The sequence below is a fragment of the Protomyctophum parallelum genome, assembly GCF_964188405.1.
Source record: "Protomyctophum parallelum genome assembly, chromosome: 13".
NCBI classification, from domain to species: Eukaryota; Metazoa; Chordata; class Actinopteri; order Myctophiformes; family Myctophidae; genus Protomyctophum; species Protomyctophum parallelum.
Window position 1 is genome coordinate 5611449 of NC_139708.1, and position 26577 is coordinate 5638025.

Sequence of the window (26577 nt, forward strand, 5' to 3'; positions counted from 1 at the left end):
AAGACAACCACAAGATTTGTGCAACATTTTATGGCTCATGGCATTGAAGCTTTAACATGCACTGGACTGCAACACAATCCCAACTGGACAGTGGGACAAAGACGTTTTAATGAAAAACAGTGGATTAAGAACCTCAACACGGATTTCCCTGGAGGCTTAAACATACCTAAAATCAGATCTTGAACACAACAAAACCTAAACGCAGGATTAAACTGGAGAAATCTAAAAATGATTGGATCAGACTTCCTTCAAATACATGGCGAATACATTTATTCCTTGCACTGTACCTACACATGATGCGACCTGCGGTCGCATCATGGGTAGGCACAGTGCACTGAAGTCTTTCAAATCCCTCCCCTTCCTACTCTCCCCCTTCCTGGCCCCTCCCCCTGTCTGGCCCCTCCCCCTCCCCCTTCTGGCCCCTCCCCCTCCCCTGCCTGGCCCCTCCCCTTCCCCCTGCCTGGCCCCTCCCCCTCCCCCTTCCTGGCCCCTCCCCCTTCCTGGCCCCTCCCCCTCCCCCTGTCTGGCCCCTCCCCTTCCCCCTGCCTGGCCCCTCCCCCTCCCCCTTCCTGGCCCCTCCCCTTCCCCTTGCCTGGCCCCTCCCCTTCCTACTCTCCCCCCTGCCTGGCCCCTCCCTCTCCCCCTGCCTGGCCCCTCCCCCTTCCTGGCCCCTCCCCTTCCCCCTGCCTGGCCCCTCCCCCTCCCCCTTCCTGGCCCCTCCCCTTCCCCTTGCCTGGCCCCTCCCCTTCCTACTCTCCCCCTGCCTGGCCCCTCCTCCTCCCCCTGCCTGGCCCCTCCCCCTGCCTGGCCACTCCCCTTGCCCCCTTGCTTAATTGATTCATTGATTCATTGATTCATTAGTTAATTGCTTAATTACTTAATTGATTAATTAAAATTGCTTAATTGATTAATTGATTGATTGAAAATGCTTAATTGATTAATTGCTTTATTGCTAAATTGATTAATTAAAAATGCTTAATTGCTTGATTGCTTAATTGCTTAATTGTCTAATTGCTTAATTGCTTAATTGATTGATTGCTTAATTGATTCATTGATTAATTAAAAATGCTTAATTGCTTAATTGCTTAATTGGGGGGGAAGGGGCCAGGCAGGGGGAGGGGCCAGGCAGGGGGAGGGGGAGGGGCCAGACAGGGGGAGGGGGAGGGGCCAGGAAGGGAGGGGGGGGGGCAGGCCGGGAAGGGGGAGGGGGCAGGCAAGGGGGAGGGGCCAGGCAGGGAAGGGGGAGGGGCAGGCAGGCAAGGGGGAGGGGCCAGGCAGGGACGGGGGAGGGGCCATGGGGGGGAGGGGCCAGGCGGGGGGGGGGCAGGCAGGGAAGGGGGAGGGGCCAGGGGGGAGGGGCCAGGCGGGGAAGGGGGAGGGGCCAAGCACGCACGCAGGGGGAGGGGCCAGGCAGAGAAGGGGGAGGGGCCAGGCAGGGAAGGGGGAGGGGCCAGGCAAGGGGGAGGGGCCAGGCAGGGAAGGGGGAGGCAGGGAAGGGGGAGGGATTTAAAAGACTTCAGTGCACTGTGCCTACCCATGATGCGACCGCAGGTCGCATCATGTGTAGGTACAGTGCAAGGAATAAATGCATTCGCCATGTATTTGAAGGAAGTCTGATCCAATCATTTTTAGATTTCTCCAGTTTAATCCTGCGTTTAGGCCAGGCAAGGGGGAGGGGCCAGGCAGGGAAGGGGGAGGGGCAGGCAGGCAAGGGGGAGGGGCCAGGCAGGGAAGGGGGAGGGGCAGGCAGGCAAGGGGGAGGGGCCAGGCAAGGGGGAGGGGCCAGGCAGGGAAGGGGGAGGGGCAGGCAGGCAAGGGGGAGGGGCCAGGCAGGGACGGGGGAGGGGCCATGGGGGGGAGGGGCCAGGCGGGGGGGGGGGCAGGCAGGGAAGGGGGAGGGGCCAGGGGGGAGGGGCCAGGCGGGGAAGGGGGAGGGGCCAAGCACGCACGCAGGGGGGAGGGGCCAGGCAGAGAAGGGGGAGGGGCCAGGCAGGGAAGGGGGAGGGGCCAGGCAAGGGGGAGGGGCCAGGCAGGGAAGGGGGAGGCAGGGAAGGGGGAGGGGCCAGGCAAGGGGGAGGGGCCAGGCAGGGGAAGGGGCCAGGCAGGGGGAAGGGGAGGGGCCAGGCAGGGGGAGGGGGAGGGGCCAGAAGGGGGAGGGGCCAGACAGGGGGAGAGTAGGAAGGGGAGGGGCCAGGCAAGGGGAAGGGGAGGGGCCAGACATGGGGAGGGGGAGGGGCCAGGAAGGGGGAGGGGCAGGCAGGGAAGGGGGAGGGCAGCCAGGGAAGGGGGAGGGGCCAGGCAGGGAAGGGGGAGGGACCAGGGGGGGCGGGGGCCAGGCAGGGGGAGGGGGAGGGGCCAGGCAGGGGGAGGGGCCAGGCAGGGGGAGAGTAGGAAGAGGAGGGGCCAGGCAGGGGAGGGGCCAGGAAGGGGGAGGGGCCAGGAAGGGGGAGGGGCCAGGCAGGGGGAGGGGCCAGGCAGGGGGAGGGGAGGGGCCAGGCAGGGGGAGGGGCCAGGCAGGGGGAGGGGGAGGGGCCAGGCAGGGGGAGGGGCCAGGCAAGGGGAGGGGCCAGGCAGGGGGAGGGGCCAGGCAGGGGAAGCGTAGGAAGGGGAGGGGCCAGGCAAGGGGAGGGGGAGGGGCCAGGCAGGGGGAGGGGGAGGGGGCGGGGCCAGGCAGGGGGAGGGGGAGGGGGAGGGGCCAGGCAGGGGGAGGTGCCAGGCAGGGGGAGGGGCCAGGCAAGGGGAGGGGCCAGGCAATTAAGCATTTTTAAACAAGCCACACCCACAAACAAAGCCTCACCCACAAACAATCAAGCCACACCCACAAACAATCAAGCCACGCCCACAAACAATCAAGCCACGCCCACAAACAAGCCACGCCCACAAGCAAACAAGCCACGCCCACAAACAAGCCACAGGCAGGGGGAGGGGGAGGGGCCAGGCTGGGGGAGGGGGAGGGGCCAGGAAGGGGGGAGGGGCCAGGAAGGGGGAGGGGGAGGGGCCAGGCAGGGGAGGGGCCAGGCAAGGGGAGGGGCCAGGCAGGGGGAGGGGCCAGGAAGGGGGAGGGGAGGGGCCAGGCAAGGGGAAGGGGAGGGGCCAGGCAGGGAAGGGGGAGGGGCCAGGCAGGGAAGGGGGGGCAGGCAGGGAAGGGGGAGGGGCCAGGCAAGGGGGAGGGGCCAGGCAGGGAAGGGGGAGGGGCAGGCAGGCAAGGGGGAGGGGCCAGGCAGGGACGGGGGAGGGGCCAAGCACGCACGCAGGGGGAGGGCCAGGCAGAGAAGGGGGAGGGGCCAGGCAGGGAAGGGGGAGGGGCCAGGCAAGGGGGAGGGGCCAGGCAAGGGGGAGGGGCCAGGCAGGGAAGGGGGAGGGGCCAGGCAAGGGGGAGGGGCCAGGCAGGGGGAGGGGCCAGGCAGGGGAGGGGGAGGGGCCAGAAGGGGGAGGGGGAGGGGCCAGAAGGGGGAGGGGCCAGACAGGGGGAGAGTAGGAAGGGGAGGGGCCAGGCAAGGGGAAGGGGAGGGGCCAGACATGGGGAGGGGGAGGGGCAGGCAGGCAAGGGGGAGGGGCCAGGCAGGGACGGGGGAGGGGCCAAGCACGCACGCAGGGGGAGGGCCAGGCAGAGAAGGGGGAGGGGCCAGGCAGGGAAGGGGGAGGGGCCAGGCAAGGGGGAGGGGCCAGGCAAGGGGGAGGGGCCAGGCAGGGAAGGGGAGGGGCCAGGCAAGGGGGAGGGGCCAGGCAGGGGGAGGGGCCAGGCAGGGGGAGGGGCCAGGCAGGGGAAGCGTAGGAAGGGGAGGGGCCAGGCAAGGGGAGGGGGAGGGGCCAGGCAGGGGGAGGGGGCGGGGCCAGGCAGGGGGAGGGGGAGGGGGAGGGGCCAGGCAGGGGGAGGTGCCAGGCAGGGGGAGGGGCCAGGCAAGGGGAGGGGCCAGGCAATTAAGCATTTTTAAACAAGCCACACCCACAAACAAAGCCTCACCCACAAACAATCAAGCCACACCCACAAACAATCAAGCCACGCCCACAAACAAGCCACGCCCACAAGCAAACAAGCCACGCCCACAAACAAGCCACAGGCAGGGGGAGGGGGAGGGGCCAGGCTGGGGGAGGGGGAGGGGCCAGGAAGGGGGGAGGGGCCAGGAAGGGGCAGGGGGAGGGGCCAGGCAGGGGAGGGGCCAGGCAGGGGGAGGGGCCAGGCAGGGGGAGGGGCCAGGAAGGGGGAGGGGAGGGGCCAGGCAAGGGGAAGGGGAGGGGCCAGGCAGGGAAGGGGGAGGGGCCAGGCAGGGAAGGGGGAGGGGCAGGCAGGGAAGGGGGAGGGGCCAGGCAAGGGGGAGGGGCCAGGCAGGGAAGGGGGAGGGGCAGGCAGGGGGGAGGGGCCAGGCAATTAAGCATTTTTAAACAAGCCACACCCACAAACAAAGCCTCACCCACAAACAATCAAGCCACACCCACAAACAATCAAGCCACGCCCACAAACAATCAAGCCACGCCCACAAACAAGCCACGCCCACAAGCAAACAAGCCACGCCCACAAACAAGCCACAGGCAGGGGGAGGGGGAGGGGCCAGGCTGGGGAGGGGGAGGGGCCAGGAAGGGGGAGGGGGCAGGAAGGGGGAGGGGGAGGGGCCAGGCAGGGGAGGGGCCAGGCAGGGGGAGGGGCCAGGAAGGGGGAGGGGAGGGGCCAGGCAAGGGGAAGGGGAGGGGCCAGGCAGGGGCGGGGGAGGGGCAGGCAGGCAAGGGGGAGGGGCCAGGCAGGGAAGGGGGAGGGGCCATGGGGGGGAGGGGCCAGGCGGGGGGGGCAGGCAGGGAAGGGGGAGGGGCCAGGGGGGTGAGGGGCCAGGCGGGGGGGGGGCAGGCAGGGAAGGGGGAGGGGGCAGGCAAGGGGGAGGGGCCAGGCAGGGAAGGGGGAGGGGCCAGGGGGGCAGGCGGGGGGGGCAGGCAGGGAAGGGGGAGGGGCCAAGCACGCACGCAGGGGGAGGGGCCAGGCAGAGAAGGGGGAGGGGCCAGGCAGGGAAGGGGGAGGGACCAGGGGGCGGGGGCAGGCAGGGAAGGGGGAGGGGCCAAGCACGCACGCAGGGGGAGGGGCCAGGCAGAGAAGGGGGAGGGGCCAGGCAGGGAAGGGGGAGGGGCCAGGCCAGGGGGGCGGGGCCAGGCGGGGGGAGCAGGCAGGGAGGGGGGGAGGGGCCAGGGGGGAAGGGGAGGGGCCAGGAAGGGGGAGGGGCCAGGCAGGGGGAGGGGCCAGGCAGGGGGAGGGGCCAGGCAGGGGGAAGGGGAGGGGCCAGGCAGGGGGAGGGGCCAGAAGGGGGAGGGGAGGGGCCAGAAGGGGGAGGGGCCAGACAGGGGGAGAGTAGGAAGGGGAGGGGCCAGGCAAGGGGAAGGGGAGGGGCCAGACATGGGGAGGGGGAGGGGCCAGGAAGGGGAGGGGCAGGCAGGGAAGGGGGAGGGCAGGCAGGGAAGGGGGAGGGGCCAGGCAGGGAAGGGGGAGTGACCAGGGGGCGGGGGGCAGGCAGGGAAGGGGGAGGGGCCAAGCACGCACGCAGGGGGAGGGGCCAGGCAAGGGGGAGGGGCCAGGCAGGGAAGGGGGAGGGGCCAGGCAGGGGGGAGGGGCCAGGCAATTAAGCATTTTTAAACAAGCCACACCCACAAACAAAGCCTCACCCACAAACAATCAAGCCACACCCACAAACAATCAAGCCACGCCCACAAACAATCAAGCCACGCCCACAAACAAGCCACGCCCACAAGCAAACAAGCCACGCCCACAAACAAGCCACAGGCAGGGGGAGGGGGGGGGGCCAGGCTGGGGAGGGGGAGGGGCCAGGAAGGGGGGAGGGGCCAGGCAGGGGGAGGGGGAGGGGCCAGGCAGGGGAGGGGCCAGGCAGGGGGAGGGGCCAGGCAGGGGGAGGGGCCAGGAAGGGGGAGGGGAGGGGCCAGGCAAGGGGAAGGGGAGGGGCCAGGCAGGGGAGGGGGAGGGGCAGGCAGGCAAGGGGGAGGGGCCAGGGGGGGGGCAGGCGGGGGGGGCAGGCAGGGAAGGGGGAGGGGCCAGGCATGCACGCAGGGGGAGGGGCCAGGCAGAGAAGGGGGAGGGGCCAGGCAGGGAAGGGGGAGGGGCCAGGCAAGGGGGGGGGCAGGCAGGGAAGGGGGAGGGGCAGGCAGGGAAGGGGGAGGGGCCAGGCAGGGAAGGGGGAGGGACCAGGGGGGGCGGGGGCAGGCAGGGAAGGGGGATGGGCCAAGCACGCACGCAGGGGGAGGGGCCAGGCAAGGGGGAGGGGCCAGGCAGGGAAGGGGGAGGGGCCAGGGGGCAGGGAAGGGGGAGGGGCCAAGCACGCACGCAGGGGGAGGGGCCAGGCAGAGAAGGGGGAGGGGCCAGGCAGGGAAGGGGGAGGGGCCAGGGGGGGCAGGCGGGGGGGGCAGGCAGGGAAGGGGGAGGGGTCAGGCACGCACGCACGCACGCACGCACAGGCAGGGAAGGGGGAGGGGCCAGGCAAGGGGGAGGGGCCAGGCAGGGAAGGGGGAGGGGCCAGGCGGGGGGGGGAGGGGCCAGGCAGGGAAGGGGGAGGGGCCAGGCACGCACGCACGCACGCACGCACGCACGCACGCACGCACAGGCAGGGAAGGGGGAGGGGCCAGGCAAGGGGGAGGGGCCAGGCAGGGAAGGGGGAGGGGCCAGGCGGGGGGGGGGAGGGGCCAGGCAGGGAAGGGGGAGGGGCCAGGCACGCACGCACGCACGCACGCACGCACGCACGCACGCACGCACAGGCAGGGAAGGGGGAGGGGCCAGGCAAGGGGGAGGGGCCAGGCAGGGAAGGGGGAGGGGCCAGGCGGGGGGAGGGGGAGGGGCCAGGAAGGGGGAGGGGCCAGGCAGGGGGAAGAGGAGGGGCCAGGCAGGGAAGGGGGAGGGTTGCTGGGGACAGGAAGTAAGCTATTACACCCACTTCCTGACGTCCTAGAGAGACGGGACCACCACCGTTGCAATCGGGGCAAAAAAGTGAGTCTGGGGAACCCGCTCCCGTTGCTCAAAGACACTCCTAGGGTCTAGGGTCAAGGGTTGACCTTTGAAAGGCTTCGTTTCGGGCCTTGTGCTTTTAAAAATCTATAAAATATTCAGATAAAATCCTGTCTCTACAAACAAGACTGTTTCTGAATGTTTGAAGCATGCCGAATCCAATGGAATGGGTTTCGTAGCCCTACGACATTGCCAACTCTCCGCCAAATCAAAAGAGACACGTTTTTTTTGCCCCAAAAGCTCAATTAATTAAATAATTTTTCAAACACCACTTTTTCCGACTCACTTTTTCCAGCTGGATCTAATGGAATTGGTCCCATTGAAAAAAAATGTTTTGTTATTTGTCTAACCACTTTAACGCTTATAAGTCAAAAACCCTTATATATTACGGGCCCATCTTTTAGTATGTTATATAGCTTGTCAAGACGAACAATCTGATATGTGGTTCATATGTGGTTCTCCACACACGGTCGTGTAATTCCTAACCCTAGGGTTACACTTTGAGGCGCGATAGCTCCTCCCACAAACGTCGAAAATGGGCGTGCCTTGCATCCACGCGTAGCTATCGATTAGACGAACGTGCTGATATGTGTCTCCCCGCGCACGGATGTGTGGTTCTCAAATTTTAAAATTTCAATTCCCCCTTCAATACACTGTCAGCTTCACCATGTCTATAAGGCTTCCGCTTTACACATGATAGTTGGAAAACTTTTGCTACGGGTGTCGCACGACAATGGCGGACATATCAGAGCGAAGATCTCGAAAAACTGAACACGCCCATGTAAATTACTTGGCTGACGGACTTATCGTTCTCGAGCTATCGCGCGTTGAAAACTAACCAATTAACTAGCCAATTAAGATAACCGTAAGTCCCTGTGCTGGGAAACACATATCGGCGTGTTCGGCTCGTCGTGCTGAGTCCGAAAATGGTCTCGGTTTTTTCCAGAATGTTTCGGGGGGCTGGGGACAGGAAGTAGCCGTTTACACCCACTTCCTGACGTCGTAGAGAGATGAGACCACCACCATTGGAATCGGGGCAAAAAAGTAAGTGGGAATACATGCCCCTTGATTAGAAAAAATAATAGGAAATATCTTCTTTTTGGATGCATTGGTGCCATTTTTACAAACTTTGGCGCCCTTTTTCACCACTTTCCCAACGTCAGACAGTCTCGTCGTTGATATATTCGGATTCAGCGGGAAAAAGTGAGTCTAGAAAGGTATTTTAAAAAGAAAATGCACAACACTCCCTGTAGTTTAACCGTTAGCGCCACCTTTAGGCCCTTTCCCAAAGTCGTTTTGTTTCAAACAAGACATACTTTTGTTCAGAAGGTGAAGCTGAATCTGGGGAACCCACTCCCGTCGCTCAAAGACACTCCTAAGGTCTAGGGTCAAGGTGTGGCCTTAGACAGGCTTCGTATGCGGCCTCCCAGCTCTAAAATCAATAACATATTCAGAAAAAATCCTGTTTCCACAAACAATACTGTTTCTGAATGTTTGAAGCATGCCGAATCCAATGGAAGGGGTCTCTAAGCTCTACGGCACTTCTAACTATCCACAAAATCAAAAGAGACACGTTTTTTCAGCCCCAAAAGCTCAAATTATTTATTTATTTTTCAAACACCACTTTTTCTGACTCACTCTTTCCAGCTGGATTTAATGGAATTTGTCCCGTTGAAAGAAAATGTTTCGTTATTTGTCTAACCTCTCTAAGGCTTCTAAGCTACTGGATATTAAGGGCCCATACAAACTTTGGCGCCCTTTTTCACCACTTTCCTGAGGTCAGACAGTCTCGTCATTGCAATATTCTGATTCAGCGTAAGAAAGTGAGTCTAGAGAGGTACCTTTAAAAAAAAATAGCAGATCTACAAGCTCATAGTGCGAGTGGCGCGCTACGAGCTTGTAGGTCTGCTATTTTTGAAAAACACACACACACACACACGCGCACACACACACACACACACACACACACACACACACACACACACACACAGACAGACAGACAGACAGACAGACAGACAGACAGACAGACAGACAGACAGACAGACAGACAGACAGACGCATGCACATATAGTAGGCTATTCTTTATTCAATTGTATGCATTGCAATTATTTGAAAACAAGACTTTTCAGAAAACCGTGTATTCATATTAGATGTTAAATAATTGGATGGCCAAAACAAATTTATGTTTTATGTTTTACTTTTGGCTGTCTGCTAATCACAAGGTAATTTTCTGCCTGTAGCACTTTGAGATTTGTTTCAAATGTAAAGTGCGTTATAAATAAAATGTATTATTATTATTATTATTATTATTATTATAAAATATCTCATATTGCTTTCTCTAGCCCCCCCCTCTCTGTGTCTGTGTAACCCGGTTGGGTATATAATATTTTTTGGTTTCATGTTTTCTGTTTAAAAACGTTTTTGTAACTTCATAACTAATTATTTAGGAGTTTGTTTTGTTTTGTTTTAAAAGAAAGGTGTATCTGATATTTCTATAGCAGCACTCATGGGGTTAACATTCTGTATGGGACCTGGGGTTAGGGAGTGTGTTGCTGACGGACGGCAGGAAGTGAAACACCAGAGCCAAGAGGATGATGATGTTGCTTCAGAGGAGGGTGAGTGAGCAAAGCAGTAATTCAGATAAACTGTGTTTTATATTATACGTTTGCAGTGCACAAACCTGCATGCAGAGAGTTTACACAACAATCGGAGAGGACAATCACCATGTTTGGAGAAGCAACTGAATGTCTCCAGGGAATTCAGTGACAGTGACTGTCTGCTTTGTGTTGACATGCTAACGCTAATGCTAACGCTAGCTCAGTGAGGTTAGTGCCTGCTCATTGCACGTGGACAGACGTTTTCTAGACTTAGTTTAACTTCCACACAGTTGGTCTGTTGATGTGTTAGTCTGTTGTTTTCCACTGGAAGACACAAAGAGGACATTCCAGTTGGAGCAACCAGAGCTTCACTCAACGTGGGATGAGAGGAGACACTTGCTATGCTGCTGTATCTACAGCTGTGAGGGACTGAGTTTGGACCTACAGAAACATCATCTTTTATTTTTGGATCACCGAGGAGCCAAGGAGCCATTGTTGGTTTGAGGCCACAACGCACACAAGCAACTACTACCAGGCCTGCAACTTAAAGGTTTTTTGGGGAACTTTGGGGGTGTCCTTAAGTGACTCAGGGTAATTTAAAGGGTTTTTCCATTTCATTAATATATCTTTGAGAAGGTATTTCTTTATTTACTGGTATTCCTGAAAGAAGAGGGGTATGTTCTATTAAGGTTTTGAACCTATAGTGTTACAGAGCACTTTATTTGTTTACGTTTTGTATGTTGTTGTCTATTTACTATTTTTGCACAGTCATTGCACAGAATTAACTAACTGAGAACTATTTTTCTAAGTACTGACTTGTGTGACTTCATTTGATTGCCTTTTTCTGTTTAGAATAGAGGGTCCATTTGGTTACAAGTAAGCACTAAGGTAAAACTGAAGTTTAAAAAAGGCTTATTACTATATGCTTTGGGTTAAAACTGCATAAAAAGGTCATTTCATGATAGTGTGGTTTTAAAAAACAGCTTGAGCATTTATTAGTTAATAAGGGAACCCAAGTTTATATTTAAAAGATTAAAACTGCTAGGTACTTTTAATGTAAAAGAACCAATACATACAATACAAAAATAGCAGACCTACAAGCTCGTATCGCGCCACTCGGTGGCGCGATATGAGCTTGTAGATCTGCTATTTTTCAATAGCTAAAGCATAACATGATGCCAACACCAAAATGTGGGACGAAGAAAGTGTGTAGGTAAGAGTCTAATTAATACCTTTGAGTTTATTTCTATCTTACATAGTATTTAGACATCATCAGTCGCTACAGCACATCCAGTGGAGGACCACCCAATCAGTTGGTGATTACTGTTAACCTGTGTTCACCTTCTGTCCTTCCTCATCCACATCTCTTGGCGTTTGATCCCAGACGTGGATGAATGTGATGATGTGGTGTCACCCTGTGGTGACAAACAAGACTGTATCAACGCCATCGGCAGCTACCGCTGCGAGTGTGAGAAGGGCTTCACCGTTGCCACCCCTTCAACATGCATAGGTATCATTTTAAAATATGAATACCGGTAGCTGACACCACAGGTAGATAGTCTGCATTTTACTGCAACATTCATGCATCACATATTAAAAATTATCCGTTTCTTAATACATGTACGTCAAGATATCAATGAGTGTGTGGAGGACCCCGACATCTGTGGACCCAATGCAAAGTGTACCAATGCAATCGGAAATTACTACTGCACCTGTGAGGATGGTTTTATCAACAGTCGCGAGTTGAAGAGATTTCATCAGCGTGACAATGTTACATGCTTAGGTGAGACGCCAGTGAAAGCCCCCTGTGCAAGTAGTCTGTGCATTTGTCACACTGGCTTGCTGCCTACATGTAGGTCTACTGCTGTCCATGTCCTTTGCTGACGTATGTAAGATGTTGATGTATGCTTTGCAAGTGGTGGCTTTACATAAAACACGAAGCAAAAGAAACACACTATGAACGGACATTTGAATTCTTTAAAAGGAAAGGAAAGGAAAAATAATTAAGAAATTAAATACCTATCCCCTTGATAGGAAACACCTATTCAAGACAACCCATTCTGACCGGGCACCCATTTTGGTGTCAGCATCATGTTATGCTTTAGCTATTTAAAAATAGCAGATCTACAAGCTCGTATCGCGCCACCGAGTGGCGCGATACGAGCTTGTAGGTCTGCTATTTTTGAAAAATCGAAGAGCGACTGACATTTCTAGAATCTGATCTCAGGTCAGAATGGGTTCATCAGACCAGTGTGTGTCCGGCGGAAACCTCGTATGAATCTGATCTCAGGTCAGAATGGGTTAACCCATTCTGAACGGGAACCCATTTTGGTGTTGGCATCATGTTATGCTTTAGCTATTTAAAAATAGCAGATCTACAAGCTCATAGCGCGCCACCGAGTGGCGCGCTACGAGCTTGTAGGTCTGCTATTTTTGAAAAATCAAAGAGCAACTGACATTTCTAGAATCTGATCTCAGGTCAGAATGGGTTAACCATCTTCTGAACGGGAACCCATTTTGGTGTTGGCATCATGTTATGCTTTAGCTATTGAAAACGCACCCATTTTGGTGTTGGCATCATGTCGTGCTTTAGCTATTGAAAACGCACCCATTTTGGTGTTGGCATCATGTTATGCTTTAGCTATTGAAAACGCACCCATTTTGGTGTTGGCATCATGTTATGCTTTAGCTATTGAAAACGCACCCATTTTGGTGTTGGCATCATGTCGTGCTTTAGCTATTGAAAACGCACCCATTTTGGTGTTGGCATCATGTTATGCTTTAGCTATTGAAAACGCACCCATTTTGGTGTTGGCATCATGTTATGCTTTAGCTATTGAAAAATAGCAGATCTACAAGCTCATATCGCGCCACCGAGTGGCGCGATACGAGCTTGTAGGTCTGCTATTTTTGAAAAATCAAAGAGCAACTGACATTTCTAGAATCTGATCTCAGGTCAGAATGGGTTCATCAGGACCAGTGTGTGTCCGGCGGAAACCTCGTATGAATCTGATCTCAGGTCAGAATGGGTTAACCCATTCTGAACGGGAACCCATTTTGGTGTTAGCATCATGTTATGCTTTAGCTATTTAAAAATAGCAGATCTACAAGGTCATAGCGCGCCACCGAGTGGCGCGATACGATCTTGTAGGTCTGCTATTTTTGAAAAATCAAAGAGCAACTGACATTTCTAGAATCTGATCTCAGGTCAGAATGGGTTAACCATCTTCTGAACGGGAACCCATTTTGGTGTTGGCATCATGTTATGCTTTAGCTATTGAAAACGCACCCATTTTGGTGTTGGCATCATGTCGTGCTTTAGCTATTGAAAACGCACCCATTTTGGTGTTGGCATCATGTTATGCTTTAGCTATTGAAAACGCACCCATTTTGGTGTTGGCATCATGTCGTGCTTTAGCTATTGAAAACGCACCCATTTTGGTGTCAGCATCATGTTATGCTTTAGCTATTGAAAACGCACCCATTTTGGTGTTGGCATCATGTTATGCTTTAGCTATTGAAAAATAGCAGATCTACAAGCTCATATCGCGCCACCGAGTGGCGCGATACGAGCTTGTAGGTCTGCTATTTTTGAAAAATCAAAGAGCAACTGACATTTCTAGAATCTGATCTCAGGTCAGAATGGGTTCATCAGGACCAGTGTGTGTCCGGCGGAAACCTCGTATGAATCTGATCTCAGGTCAGAATGGGTTAACCCATTCTGAACGGGAACCCATTTTGGTGTTAGCATCATGTTATGCTTTAGCTATTTAAAAATAGCAGATCTACAAGGTCATAGCGCGCCACCGAGTGGCGCGATACGATCTTGTAGGTCTGCTATTTTTGAAGAATCGAAGAGCGACTGACATTTTTAGAATCTGATCTCAGGTCAGAATGGGTTAACCATCTTCTGAACGGGAACCCATTTTGGTGTTGGCATCATGTCGTGCTTTAGCTATTGAAAACGCACCCATTTTGGTGTTGGCATCATGTCGTGCTTTAGCTATTGAAAACGCACCCATTTTGGTGTCAGCATCATGTTATGCTTTAGCTATTGAAAACGCACCCATTTTGGTGTTGGCATCATGTTATGCTTTAGCTATTGAAAAATAGCAGATCTACAAGCTCATATCGCGCCACCGAGTGGCGCGATACGAGCTTGTAGGTCTGCTATTTTTGAAAAATCAAAGAGCAACTGACATTTCTAGAATCTGATCTCAGGTCAGAATGGGTTCATCAGGACCAGTGTGTGTCCGGCGGAAACCTCGTATGAATCTGATCTCAGGTCAGAATGGGTTAACCCATTCTGAACGGGAACCCATTTTGGTGTTAGCATCATGTTATGCTTTAGCTATTTAAAAATAGCAGATCTACAAGGTCATAGCGCGCCACCGAGTGGCGCGATACGATCTTGTAGGTCTGCTATTTTTGAAAAATCAAAGAGCAACTGACATTTCTAGAATCTGATCTCAGGTCAGAATGGGTTAACCATCTTCTGAACGGGAACCCATTTTGGTGTTGGCATCATGTTATGCTTTAGCTATTGAAAACGCACCCATTTTGGTGTTGGCATCATGTTATGCTTTAGCTATTGAAAACGCACCCATTTTGGTGTTGGCATCATGTCGTGCTTTAGCTATTGAAAACGCACCCATTTTGGTGTTGGCATCATGTTATGCTTTAGCTATTGAAAACGCACCCATTTTGGTGTTGGCATCATGTTATGCTTTAGCTATTGAAAACGCACCCATTTTGGTGTTGGCATCATGTCGTGCTTTAGCTATTGAAAACGCACCCATTTTGGTGTTGGCATCATGTTATGCTTTAGCTATTGAAAACGCACCCATTTTGGTGTTGGCATCATGTTATGCTTTAGCTATTGAAAAATAGCAGATCTACAAGCTCATATCGCGCCACCGAGTGGCGCGATACGAGCTTGTAGGTCTGCTATTTTTGAAAAATCAAAGAGCAACTGACATTTCTAGAATCTGATCTCAGGTCAGAATGGGTTCATCAGGACCAGTGTGTGTCCGGCGGAAACCTCGTATGAATCTGATCTCAGGTCAGAATGGGTTAACCCATTCTGAACGGGAACCCATTTTGGTGTTAGCATCATGTTATGCTTTAGCTATTTAAAAATAGCAGATCTACAAGGTCATAGCGCGCCACCGAGTGGCGCGATACGATCTTGTAGGTCTGCTATTTTTGAAGAATCGAAGAGCGACTGACATTTTTAGAATCTGATCTCAGGTCAGAATGGGTTAACCATCTTCTGAACGGGAACCCATTTTGGTGTTGGCATCATGTTATGCTTTAGCTATTGAAAACGCACCCATTTTGGTGTTGGCATCATGTCGTGCTTTAGCTATTGAAAACGCACCCATTTTGGTGTTGGCATCATGTCGTGCTTTAGCTATTGAAAACGCACCCATTTTGGTGTCAGCATCATGTTATGCTTTAGCTATTGAAAACGCACCCATTTTGGTGTTGGCATCATGTTATGCTTTAGCTATTGAAAAATAGCAGATCTACAAGCTCATATCGCGCCACCGAGTGGCGCGATACGAGCTTGTAGGTCTGCTATTTTTGAAAAATCAAAGAGCAACTGACATTTCTAGAATCTGATCTCAGGTCAGAATGGGTTCATCAGGACCAGTGTGTGTCCGGCGGAAACCTCGTATGAATCTGATCTCAGGTCAGAATGGGTTAAAGGAGAGAACTTTTTACATCCTCACATAGGTAAAGAAATTAAAGTAAAAGGCAGAATCACCTGTAGAAACACTGACGAAGGCCTGCGCACCGAAACGTGGTCTGACTGCTGCTGCGGATCCTCTATTTATTAAATAAGACTCTTACTACAGCTGAGAATGCAGATTTTATTCTCTTTCTATATCAGAATATCCCCCATATATGGCTCGATCGCTGTTTTGCCAGTGGACAACCAGTCCTAAAGATCGGATTTGAGAACAAAATTGGATTTGGCTTGCAGTCCAAACAAAGCCTAAGTTAAAGTGTTCACTAACTGCGTTTCAGGCGTGGCTGGTTCCCGTTCTCCTACACGCGAGTGGTCCCAGAGAGCGACAACGAGAAGCTCCGAGTGAAGTAAGTTTCAGGACATGCTGCTCGGTGCAGTCTTCATAGTGAAGTAAGTTTCAAGGACATGCTGCTCGGTGCAGTCTTCATAGTGAAGTAAGTTTCAAGGACATGCTGCTCGGTGCAGTCTTCATAGTGAAGTAAGTTTCAGGACATGCTGCTCGGTGCAGTCTTCATAGTGAAGTAAGTTTCAGGACATGCTCGGTGCAGTCTTCATAGTGAAGTAAGTTCCAGGACATGCTGCTCGGTGCAGTCTTCATAGTGAAGTAAGTTTCAAGGACATGCTGCTCGGTGCAGTCTTCATAGTGAAGTAAGTTCCAGGACATGCTGCTCGGTGCAGTCTTCATAGTGAAGTAAGTTTCAAGGACATGCTGCTCGGTGCAGTCTTCATAGTGAAGTAAGTTTCAAGGACATGCTGCTCGGTGCAGTCTTCATAGTGAAGTAAGTTTCAGGACATGCTGCTCGGTGCAGTCTTCATAGTGAAGTAAGTTTCAGGACATGCTGCTCGGTGCAGTCTTCATAGTGAAGTAAATTTCAGGACATGCTGCTCGGTGCAGTCTTCATAGTTAATGATCAAGTAAGGAACTTGTAGCCTGGGTCATCAGTTAATCATACTCTCAGTGTTCTATCCTGTCACAAGGACATTTGCTTTGGCCTCTTTCAATAGGCTCTGTGCAGAACTGGAGTCCCAGGGTTTCAGAAGGTAGCGTACCTGGTCCGTTTCCTGTTCCAGTTTGTTTTGATTGGCTCAGCAGACGATTTGAACCGGACACACAAATGACACCTTGTGTTTCCAGTACAAATGTACTGCAGAGCCGATCAAACGAAACTACGGGGAAATTAACCGGAACAGGAAATGGCTTGCCACCTTGGTCCAAAACCCTGGACTACAGTTTTATTAGGCTGCACTGCTGGCCACACCTAGCCATGGCCCAATCGTGACAATAACATTAGCAGTTTAACCATTTACACCTGAGGAAAAACAGATCCTATTACAACATGACTAGGATGTGGCCAGGTGAAGTCAACTGTGAAACCTAGTTGAAAGTTTCAACCTGCAGTGCAACACTATTTATCTGCATTACATGACTTAGTGTGTGCGTTAGTAGTGTGTAGTTACTATTTTAACACTTAAAGCCAAGGTATATTCAGTATTTTCACTTAATTCAAATATCACTTTTTTTTTTTTTTGTGATAATTCTCTCTACTATAGAGTGTGCTGAGTCTACTGACCATATAAGGAGTTCCTCCCTGTCCCCAGTTAACCCCTGGGGTAACCCCCCCCCCTAGGTTTCGTTTTTGGGTTAGTTGTATTGGATTGTAATGTGCACGTGTCTTCACCCCTCCAGTCTGCACCATGGGAAAAGCAGCAGCACAGGGAACCTTCTGGAGAGTGACATGTCCCTGCCCATGCCCGACTACGGCCTGACGGCCCGTCTGCTGGCACAGAGCCTGGCACAGACTCGCCCACGCCCCTACAGCATGGCAGGCTTTGCCGCACAGGTGGGGAGTCAGTGTTAATAGGTCATGTTTCACTCGAGCCTCCTTTGACTGGATTAATTTGATCGGTTTAATTGAAAACACTCACCTTGTTCACTGTGCATAATCATTTCAACACAGAGGTAATGGGTCAAGTGTTCTTCATTTTTACCTGAAGGTGGATTTGTTTTGCAGAAAGGAAATAAGGCAATCCAATTAAAAACAAGACATCACAATCATATAGAGTTCAGACATTAAAACCCTAGCCTGACAGGGAGGCTGATTCTGGCTGGTTATTTAAGGATCTGCTTCCACCTGCTGGTCAGATCCTAGGATGGCAGTCTCCTTCTTGCAGAATGGTGTTTGTAAAGGCTTGAGCCGAGATTAAAAATGTGTCTCTTGATTGTTTCAGCCTGCCCTCGAGGATTACGACAGTCGCTTCGCCACAAGGTAAGACCTTATTCTACCTACCCTGCCGTCTGAGTAGAGTCCAGTAAGATGTCTCTAGATGTCTGTAGTTGGTCAAGTGAGGTAGACGGAGATGGATCGATCTCTTTTAGCAGGCAACATGGGATCATACGTGTCATTTTACCCGATCAATTAAAATGCTTCAACATGCTGGAGGGACTGCTACATAGCTGCCGGAGCATTGTGTGCACTCTGCACTGAGGCAAGAGACATTAGAGTTTCAAATCAATTGGTACCATTTTTAATTGTTACTTTACAAAATGTATCGTATCAAAATTCTGCAATATTCTGTGTGTATTGTCTCTGTCCTTTCCTCTTTGCTCTAGCTTGCTTTGCTTTTTTTTTAAGTAGGTCTTTAAACAATACTATTATATTATATTATATTATATTATATTATATTGCTGGCCAGTGTGCCATAATGTAGGGTTAATTTAAGTCGGGGGTTATTCTGCTTCTATCTATGTTTAATGAGGGAATCACTTTTCTTGTATATCTATGTTTGAGTGTGTTTGTGCACGGATGTGTGAGTGCGTGCGTGTCTGAAATTACATACAAGTGTGTGTATGTGCACACGTGGTGTTGGTTGGTTGGTTGGATTTCATGTTGTGACAGCAGACATCATGCTGACATCATTGTGATCATCACTGTTTGTGAGCCTGGGGCTTTTCGTCTCCAGCGCCAAGTCGTGTCACATAATTCTGTCTTCTGAATGTTGTTTTCTGGGTCGGCACAGTCCCTACGGGGGTGTATTCACCCCTCCCAGGGATGGAACACTACACACACCCACCTCCTGCCATGGAGATGACTTCCATTACTTCATCGATACCCAAACAGTTTTGTTTCTGTTTTGGGGCCATGGCACATATTATCGATGAGGTAACATGAAGTTCCATTTTCCAGATGGCGGCAGGTGCGTTTGTTTGGTGTCGGCAGCTGTGGGTGGGAAGAAGTAGATTTCTTTGCTCCTCCTACAATGTCTACCTCCAAACTAAGGCTTGCCACCCCCTGTCCAACCCCCCTCGCACGCACGCACCCTCACTCACTCGCACACTTGCACACTCACTCACACACACACACACACATGCACACACCACCGCTTCCTGCCTGTCTTGTCTCTCTCCATTTCTCTCTGAGTGTGTCCGACCTGGCAAGCTTCCTTCTCTCTTTGTTCCACAGTGACAGTCCTGATGGCAAATTGATTTCGACTGTGTGAGAACAGACATACAGACAGACACAGACAGCTTCCGGATAGCACAGGGGCCTCCCCATCCCCCCAACCCCACCCCACCCCATCCCAGTCCCCCTTGTCTCCCCCGTCCCCCTCTTTCCCTCCTGTTAGCCTCCCCTACTGATCCCTTTTTTCCTCTCCAAACCTCTTCCCCCGCCTCTGCAAAACACAGCCGCCTCCTCCAATGGAAGCGGTCCAGTTTCATCCCTTCCTTTCTGTCCTCTCTTCTCCTCTCCCGGGTCCCTCCTTACCTCTCCTTTCCTCCCTCCCTCCCTCCCTCCCTCCCTCCCCTTCCTTCCTCCCTCCCGCCGTCCCTCTGGGGTGCTGCCGCCGGTGGTGATGTCGGTGTGGACAGTAGCGGTTGGTGGGTGGAGGATTGCGCTGAGAGGGAGAGTCAAAACGGGGCCTACCTGGTCGGCGCACAGCGATACGGACTCTGAGCGCTCTGTGATCTCTGATCCCAGTCCCACCCCTCCTCCCCCCACGGACTAAATCTCTCAAGAGACTGCCTTTGCTACTGCTTTGTGCTTCATGCATTGTACATGCTGGTGTCATTTTGTCAGACTATAAAAAGACATTTTCATGTACTGTACAAAAGTGCCCAAAATACTTAAAATGTCTTTGTGATGAAGCCACTGGGCTGAATGGCCTTTGTAAGCACATGTGGACGGAACATTGAACCCCATCCTCCCCCGTTCCCCTTCCCGCTCCCACGCTCAAAAGCTTTGTTGGCAGCAGGTTTACTACTGTATGTTCTGAGAGAGTGCTTCCTTGTGTCAATGCTTAACCCGATGTTCTGTCTAGAGTGTGTGTGTGTGTGTGTGTGTGTGTGTGTGTGTGTGTAGCCTGGGTTCCAGCCTGATTCGCTGCGTTCAGCGGATCTGACATTTACAGACCCGTGGAACACAGCGAACCAGGCTTGTGTGTGTGTGTGTGTGTGTGTGTGTGTGTGTGTGTGTGTGTGTGTGTGTGTGTGTGTGTGTGTGTGTGTGTGTGTGTGTGTGTGTGTGTGTGTGTGCATATGTGTCATATTTGCCTTACTTCGCTACCTTTTTCTATACAACTTGTAGTTATGTGAACCTGAAGTGAAATTGACATCACATTGATTTTGAAGGAATATATATATATATATACATAATGTTTTGGGGGTTATTCAGACCATGAAGCCGCATTGCATTTGATATAATCATCTCAGAATAAATTCTAAATACTGTACATGCACATTGCTATTGGTAAAAATGAAATGAAAAGTGTTCCACGTTCTTTTACCCTACCAGGGGAAACAAAAAAGATTTTCACCGTTCCTAGATCTAAGCAGAGAGTGGTTGACCACTTGAACCCTGGCGTCCCTATACTGGGGCAAAAATAACAGACCTACTGTACTGTACAAGCAACGCTTTGTGAGCTTGTAGATCGGCTATTTTGTGCAAAGATATTTAGTGAAAAGGGTATAGGGTAAACACCAGGTTGGCTAGTACTGTAGTGTATTCTGGGATTCCGGTCAACCAAGTATTATAGGGTTAATGTAAATGATGCCACACTGCAAAAAAAAACGTATTTGTTCGTTGTGTCATTATTCAAAATGTCGGCCCTTTTTCAAAGTCAGGGCGATCAATCTTGTTGACTGAGTATTCTCAATAACAGCTGTGAATTAGTTCAGGTTTCAAGGAGCTCTCAATGTTTATTATGATTGTATAACGTTACACTGAGTGGCTATGTGGTTTTTGGTCTTTTTTGGGGGGTGGGGGGAAAATTACTTGTTATTGTCCTTGTTGAAACAAAACAATTACAGAAACAATGAGTTATTAGTTGCAAAGTGTTTTATCTTATGCATGCTATGGAGGGACTTCAGAAATGTGATACAAAAAATTGACCCTGAATGTATATGGTGACTTTTTACAAAGGTATTACAAATAAAAACATATATCTATATATTAATAAACGGTTTGGTCTGATGAGAAATCTGTTCTGTTTTGGTAATATGAATTTTCTTTCCCAGTTATTTAATTTAGATTCCCCCCACCCCTCCCCTTTTTAAAAAATTCATTTTGTTATAAATTATTTTTGGTAACTCATTGTGAGCTGCATTGTGAGCATGCACGTCATTTATGTGCTCGTGTGACTGCTTGTATCAGACCTGTCGCACCCACCTGATTCCTGCTCACATACAGTTTGGCTCATTTGGTGACTGTAAACGTTGTGTATGAGAGTGTGTGTGTGTGTGTCTGTGTGGTTGTTTTTGTGTACCGTATTGTGTGTTATTGTGAGAGCACTGTGCACATGATTGCTGCCCTTTGCCTGCCTGCTTATTTACTTCGTTTTGGTTGTTCATGCGTATGATCCTGGGTTGTGTTTAGCTCCTGTTTTATCTATTTTCGGCATACGTTATCTGTGTATAGAGCAATGATGCCTGTGTGGACAGAGTAATTCACCTCCTCTAGTGAATGAAATGCATTTAGCCTGCCTCTCTCTTCATTATATTGGTTTCTGTGAATGTCCAGTACTGAAATGTGCTGCACGGATGGAAAGGACCACATCGTCGTCGTTCAGTAGAAACCTTGTTTGTCCCAAATTGATACTTTTGATACCCGATGGTGTTCCGATGTAGTTATTATTTATTCACAAGCTCTTTTGCATTGGTTCAATGTAAAACAGGAAAAAAAACCTGAAAAAATATATGTCTACAAGCTCTACGTTAAATCGAAATGTGTGTTAAGCCTTGGCTATTTTTGCTACTTTTATGTGACACTGCATGTAGGAACACGAAGTAGGTTTCAACAAAAAAACAAATATGGAGATGCAAGGTGTCTGCCTGACAGCAACGATACATGGCATGATGAGCATGAGTGTACAGCTGTTTTCCATCTCCCATTTCAGTCACAGTCAACAATTATAGGTTTCATGACATTAATTTTCATTGTATTTATATTTTTTATTTTAGGGTTTATGACCTCATTTACACCCACACAACTTGAACTTTGAACATTCCATGGATCTTCTGTGGTCTGGGGTTTTCTCTGTGTGTTCTGAAGCCTTTTGAGTTGCAATAAAAACGGGCAAAATCCCTCATCTGCTGGAAAACATTTATGTCATATATGGGATTTGTGGATTCTTGCCTCACAGTCCACAGGCAAATCAGAGCACTTGTTTGAGCCAGAAAAACCCAGACCACAGAAAATCTACTAAATGTTAAAAGTTCAGGTTTTTGGGTGCAATTGAGCCAAAAAAAAAAGAAAAAGAGAAGACATTACAAAACCTTTTTTTATGTCACGATTCGGAACACCCATTTTCAACCTAATCTTCATATAATTGGTCCTCAATAATGCTGTAATAATAATAATAATAATAATTTCTGTCCACTTCCTCTGCATCTCAGAGTTGTGCTGTGGACAAAACAAATACTAATTAATTGATGCTACAACAATGGCTTCTAATTCACTGTGTTAACTTTCCAGTAAGAGAAAGGCTGTACTAGTTTCCAATAGCTTGGAATCTCCATCGATGATGTCTTTGGAATAAGGTTTCTGAAATGTCCAGCACAGCCCACCTCTTGAGACACCACGAGTAGACACAAAGAGCGCCATCTTATAATGAGCATCAGTGAGGAGCAATTACATGACGACGAGGGTGAAAATGGGTTATGGCTTTAACTTACAGTATTCTCATCTTACGCCAGCCTAACCAGCAATGCCTTTAAGAACTGTGACCCATGCATGATCTTAACTGAGAGATGAGCCATTCAAACCCAAGGGTTCTCTTTACCTTCCAGTTTGGGTCCAGAATTGTCCCGGTTCTGAGGGAACAGGACCTCCGTAAGTCACCAGCCTCCATCGCCATTCAGCCAACCAATCACTCTTATTATCTATTTCTCTCTCTCTCTCTCTCTCTCTCTCTCTCCTGGTTCTTTGTGCCGTCATTGGCTGTCTGGCTTCAGAAGTGTGCTGGGTATCACGTATCTTTTCTATCCTTTGGCCTCCCAGAGGTCCTAGGCTGTAAAAGATTAATGTTAAATGTATAACGGCATCATTCAGAGAAGACACTACTAACCCTGCATGCATGCCTGTTCATAATTCCCCCCTCTGACAGTTAACAATAAATTGCGTCAAAGAGTTTTGTCACTGCATGCCTGCTAAAACTCTTAAACCGTTGCTAAACGATCTGAACCTGGAAAACATAACTCTGGGAAGGCAGACTTCTCTGGGCGGGGTGGTGTAATGTTTGTACTTTGTACACGATGCGTTTTGTTTCAAGCTAACTTTCACTGCTTCCCCTCCTCTCCCCCACAGTGACCCTCGCTCCCTGGATGTCTACCTTCGCCCCACCTTCACCGAAGACAGACCCGAACCCATCTTCTACTAGCAGCCTACTGTCCTACGAATCTATAAGTGATTTAAAATGGCTGCCATTGACTTGTTGTGGGTTGTTTATTGTGAATATTGTCCCCACAACTCATGTGTGGGAATCAAAACACTTTTTTTTCTTCTGTTAAATATTCAGCTTGTGCTGTGATAATTCCACAGCACGTCTACAGTACATATAATCATCATGGTGTTTTGCAAAATACTGTACAGTGCTTTGGGTAGACATAGGATGTCTCTTGCCTAGATGTAAGAACAGGCCACCCACTAGTTTTCTGATTTATTCACTCCAGTGGACAAGGCTTCGCTAATATTTTTCCTGGCAACTGGTGTCATCATAGACTGCTTGTTACAGTACCTGTGTCATTTACAGATTTAATTATAATTTTTGCAGTTAAACAGATGTATATTTATCTTCTATCTCTATTCCTTTTTTTGACACTGTACGTTAAATGTCATGAAGATTACAGGACTTGAAATGACAAAATGATAGCACAGAATGTCTTCATGAAATGTTTGAAACTGAAAAAAGCATTCAAGAATATAATTATCTCTGCCAAGTTGTGGTACCTCAGGAGATTGGAACTCAATCTCTAATGCTAACCAACAGCTATACTTTTATTAAGTAGGTTACTATCCACTATGTTACTAGTTGTTATACAGTAAGACAGGTTTATGATAGGGGGACTGTGCCTTCTTTTCTTTTTAATAAGGCTTTACGCAGCCTCAAGCTGCTAATAGTTCCATTCCTGTTATCAGCAATGAATGATTCCCCCCCCCCCCCCCCCCCCTCTCCAGTACATAATGTATGTATGTCGCGAAGATAAATAAACAATTTGTATTGACTAAATTAAACCAAAACACCATAACATTTCTGCTCAAATAAGATCGATCACAAAGAAAACTGCTAAGAGCCCTGCGTGCCCTGAAATGCCTGTAAATAATGAGTCATTTTATATCGAGATGTAGCTTTGAGGGAGTGGCGCTGTATAGTAGCCTAGCTAACTAAATAGGACGTTGCATCATTCATTCTCAGTATTACACAGTCAGCTGGGCTTAACCAAGTTTGCTTTAGAAGAGCTTAAATGAGTGACATTTAGCTACTCTATTGTATGGGTACGAGATGATGTTGAAATCTTTAGTGAGGGGGCAAAATAAGAATGAATATCGGTGAACAGATTGCCATTGCAGTCTGAACACAGGATGGAGATGTCCACCTCCAGGAAGGTCACAGGGGGCCAGCAGAGTGGAACAATAATGTGGAGCCAAGACATTTTTGGGGGCTTTTCCTGCCTTTATTGATAGGTACAATAGACTGACAGGAAATGGGGAGAGAGAGAGATACTGTAGGGAGTGACATGCCGCAAAGGTCGTCGGGATCGGGAGTCGAACCCGCAACGCGCTGTCAGGTGGCATTCGTAGCCTAGGTTCCTGGACGGCTACGCTAGCCGTCTGGGCCATGTGGGGCCAAGTTGTCTTGAGCTTCATCCTCAGGTTAAATGTAGCCAAGGCAAGCCCACATAACTTGCAATTCAAGAAGCTCCACTTTTCTTTTATGCTCTTTGTTGCGTGTTGCTGTGCATCTCCACTCACTAGCTGAATGGTTAATTATGCAGCTACTTGGTGTGTTAACGGGATCAGCGTTCGCACCCGGGACCGGGCTGACCACTTTGAAGGCTTTGCGCTGTGTAGATGGTGAAGGACGGTCCCCCTCGTTTGATATTTCACTATCAATCATAGATAATGCCGGATTCATGCTCTATCGTACGGTGGTATTGCGTGCCGGAACTAACCGATCTAGAGACTCACAATACATAGCATATTCTGTGATGCGCTGCGCTGTGTGAGCTTGTAGGTTGCCTATTTTCAGCGCACAACACTAGGCTATATGACGAGTGTGATTCCAATTCAATTCAAAGGAGCTTTATTGGCATGAGAAAACATACGTTTACATTATTGCCAAAGCACGTGTCAAAATATAACAAAACTATGCCTACCAACGTATTTAATGAGCTGATTAAGCGTTTACTACAGTATATAGGTTCCTTGCTCAGAAAGTTTCAAATGCATTTTTTACTGTTTTATATTTTCTCACTCTGTCCAGTTATCACCTTTTGTCCCCGTTTGTATAACTGTGCTGTACATAAAGTGTGTATCAGTGACTTTGGTGCAAAATAAACTAAAGAGATAACATTAATTCTTCCCATGTATCGTGTTGTATACCTGGGTGAATTTGGTGCCTTTTTCAGTCTAGTAGCTTACTCGTTAATTATCTGGAGTAGGGCATGTTCAACTGAAAAACTAGCTCAGATCATTATAGCCTAATAAGTTTTACTGAAATTATCACCCATTAAGTAGGACAAATGCCCACCCCGTTTTACAGGACATGGACATATCTATCGACATTACTATCTATTAAAATGTATTTTCACTTAAAGGACCTATAACATAAAATTCAACTTTTTCCATTTCTTTTGTGTTTTTGGGGCTCCCATATGTGTTTTCTATCCCCACAAATAACCAATTTTGAACAATCAGGCTTTCATATCATACAGGTGCTTTAATGGAAATTGCTGTCAGGAACAGCTCAACTGATTTTGGTCTCATCGTGATGTCATCAATGTCACCCTACTTTGTATAATTCCTCCTCTTCTTTAGTCTTCAGTTCCAAATTTGCATTTCCACTTTGTTTACAATGTCCACCATTGTTGATTTTCCAAGTTGGCATGTAATGGAAACAAGCCTGGTTTTATCTAGCATCCGTATTATAATGACTCAAATATTAAATAATCTGCATATCAGCACCCCCACCACCTCAGGACATTGTGGTACTGAATCTAAAACTGCTTTCAAAGTCCAGAAAGAAATGACAAGGACTGGTTATTATCAGAGTGGTGATTGAGGCTCAAACCATTAGAAATAACTTTGAGGGACATAGACAATATGATATTAAATATTAAAAGCAGTTTTAAAATCCATGTTATTTGCGCTTTAACGTCATTTTAATCATACCTGTTCAGGATACCTTTTAATGTTGGTGTAATTCCTCAAACTTTCCCATAAACAGGTTTGCATAATTTGGAGAGAATGGACTACCCATAGAGACACCTTGTTTCTGAAGGTAAACTACATTATCAAATTTAAAATACTTCTTAGTAAGAATCTCGTTAGCTAAGTCCATGTGACCATGTCAGTGGCAGTGGGAGGTGACTGGTCGTCTCTTGACTGCATATAATGTTCTTTGTGAGGTACATTAGTGTACAGACTAGTTGCAAACAAGTATGTCCCGATACTGTATCGGTATCGGAAAAGTATTGGATCGGCCCTTATTTGGTCATATCTGTATCTGCAAATATCCGACAC

At 49.7% G+C, this 26577-nt stretch overlaps 1 protein-coding gene across 2 annotated transcripts; it reads left to right on the forward strand.

The window, feature by feature from the left end:
* The first annotated feature begins 9618 nt into the window (after positions 1-9618).
* On the forward strand, positions 9619-25416 carry LOC310869684 (BAR/IMD domain-containing adapter protein 2-like). 2 transcript variants are annotated; one of them, XM_083780521.1, is made up of 7 exons: positions 9619-10138; positions 10973-11098; positions 11219-11371; positions 15622-15690; positions 17031-17184; positions 17573-17610; positions 18805-19644. In XM_083780521.1, the coding sequence occupies exons 3-7, from the start codon at positions 11364-11366 to the stop codon at positions 18839-18841; spliced, it is 306 nt and encodes a 101-aa protein (XP_083636647.1). In that variant the 5' UTR covers positions 9619-10138; positions 10973-11098; positions 11219-11363; the 3' UTR covers positions 18842-19644. The 2 variants fall into 2 exon arrangements, with proteins under 2 accessions (XP_083636647.1, XP_083636646.1); XM_083780520.1 differs by lacking the exon at positions 18805-19644 and adding an exon at positions 23143-25416 and having other exon boundaries at positions 9624-10138.
* The last annotated feature ends 1161 nt before the right edge of the window (positions 25417-26577 follow it).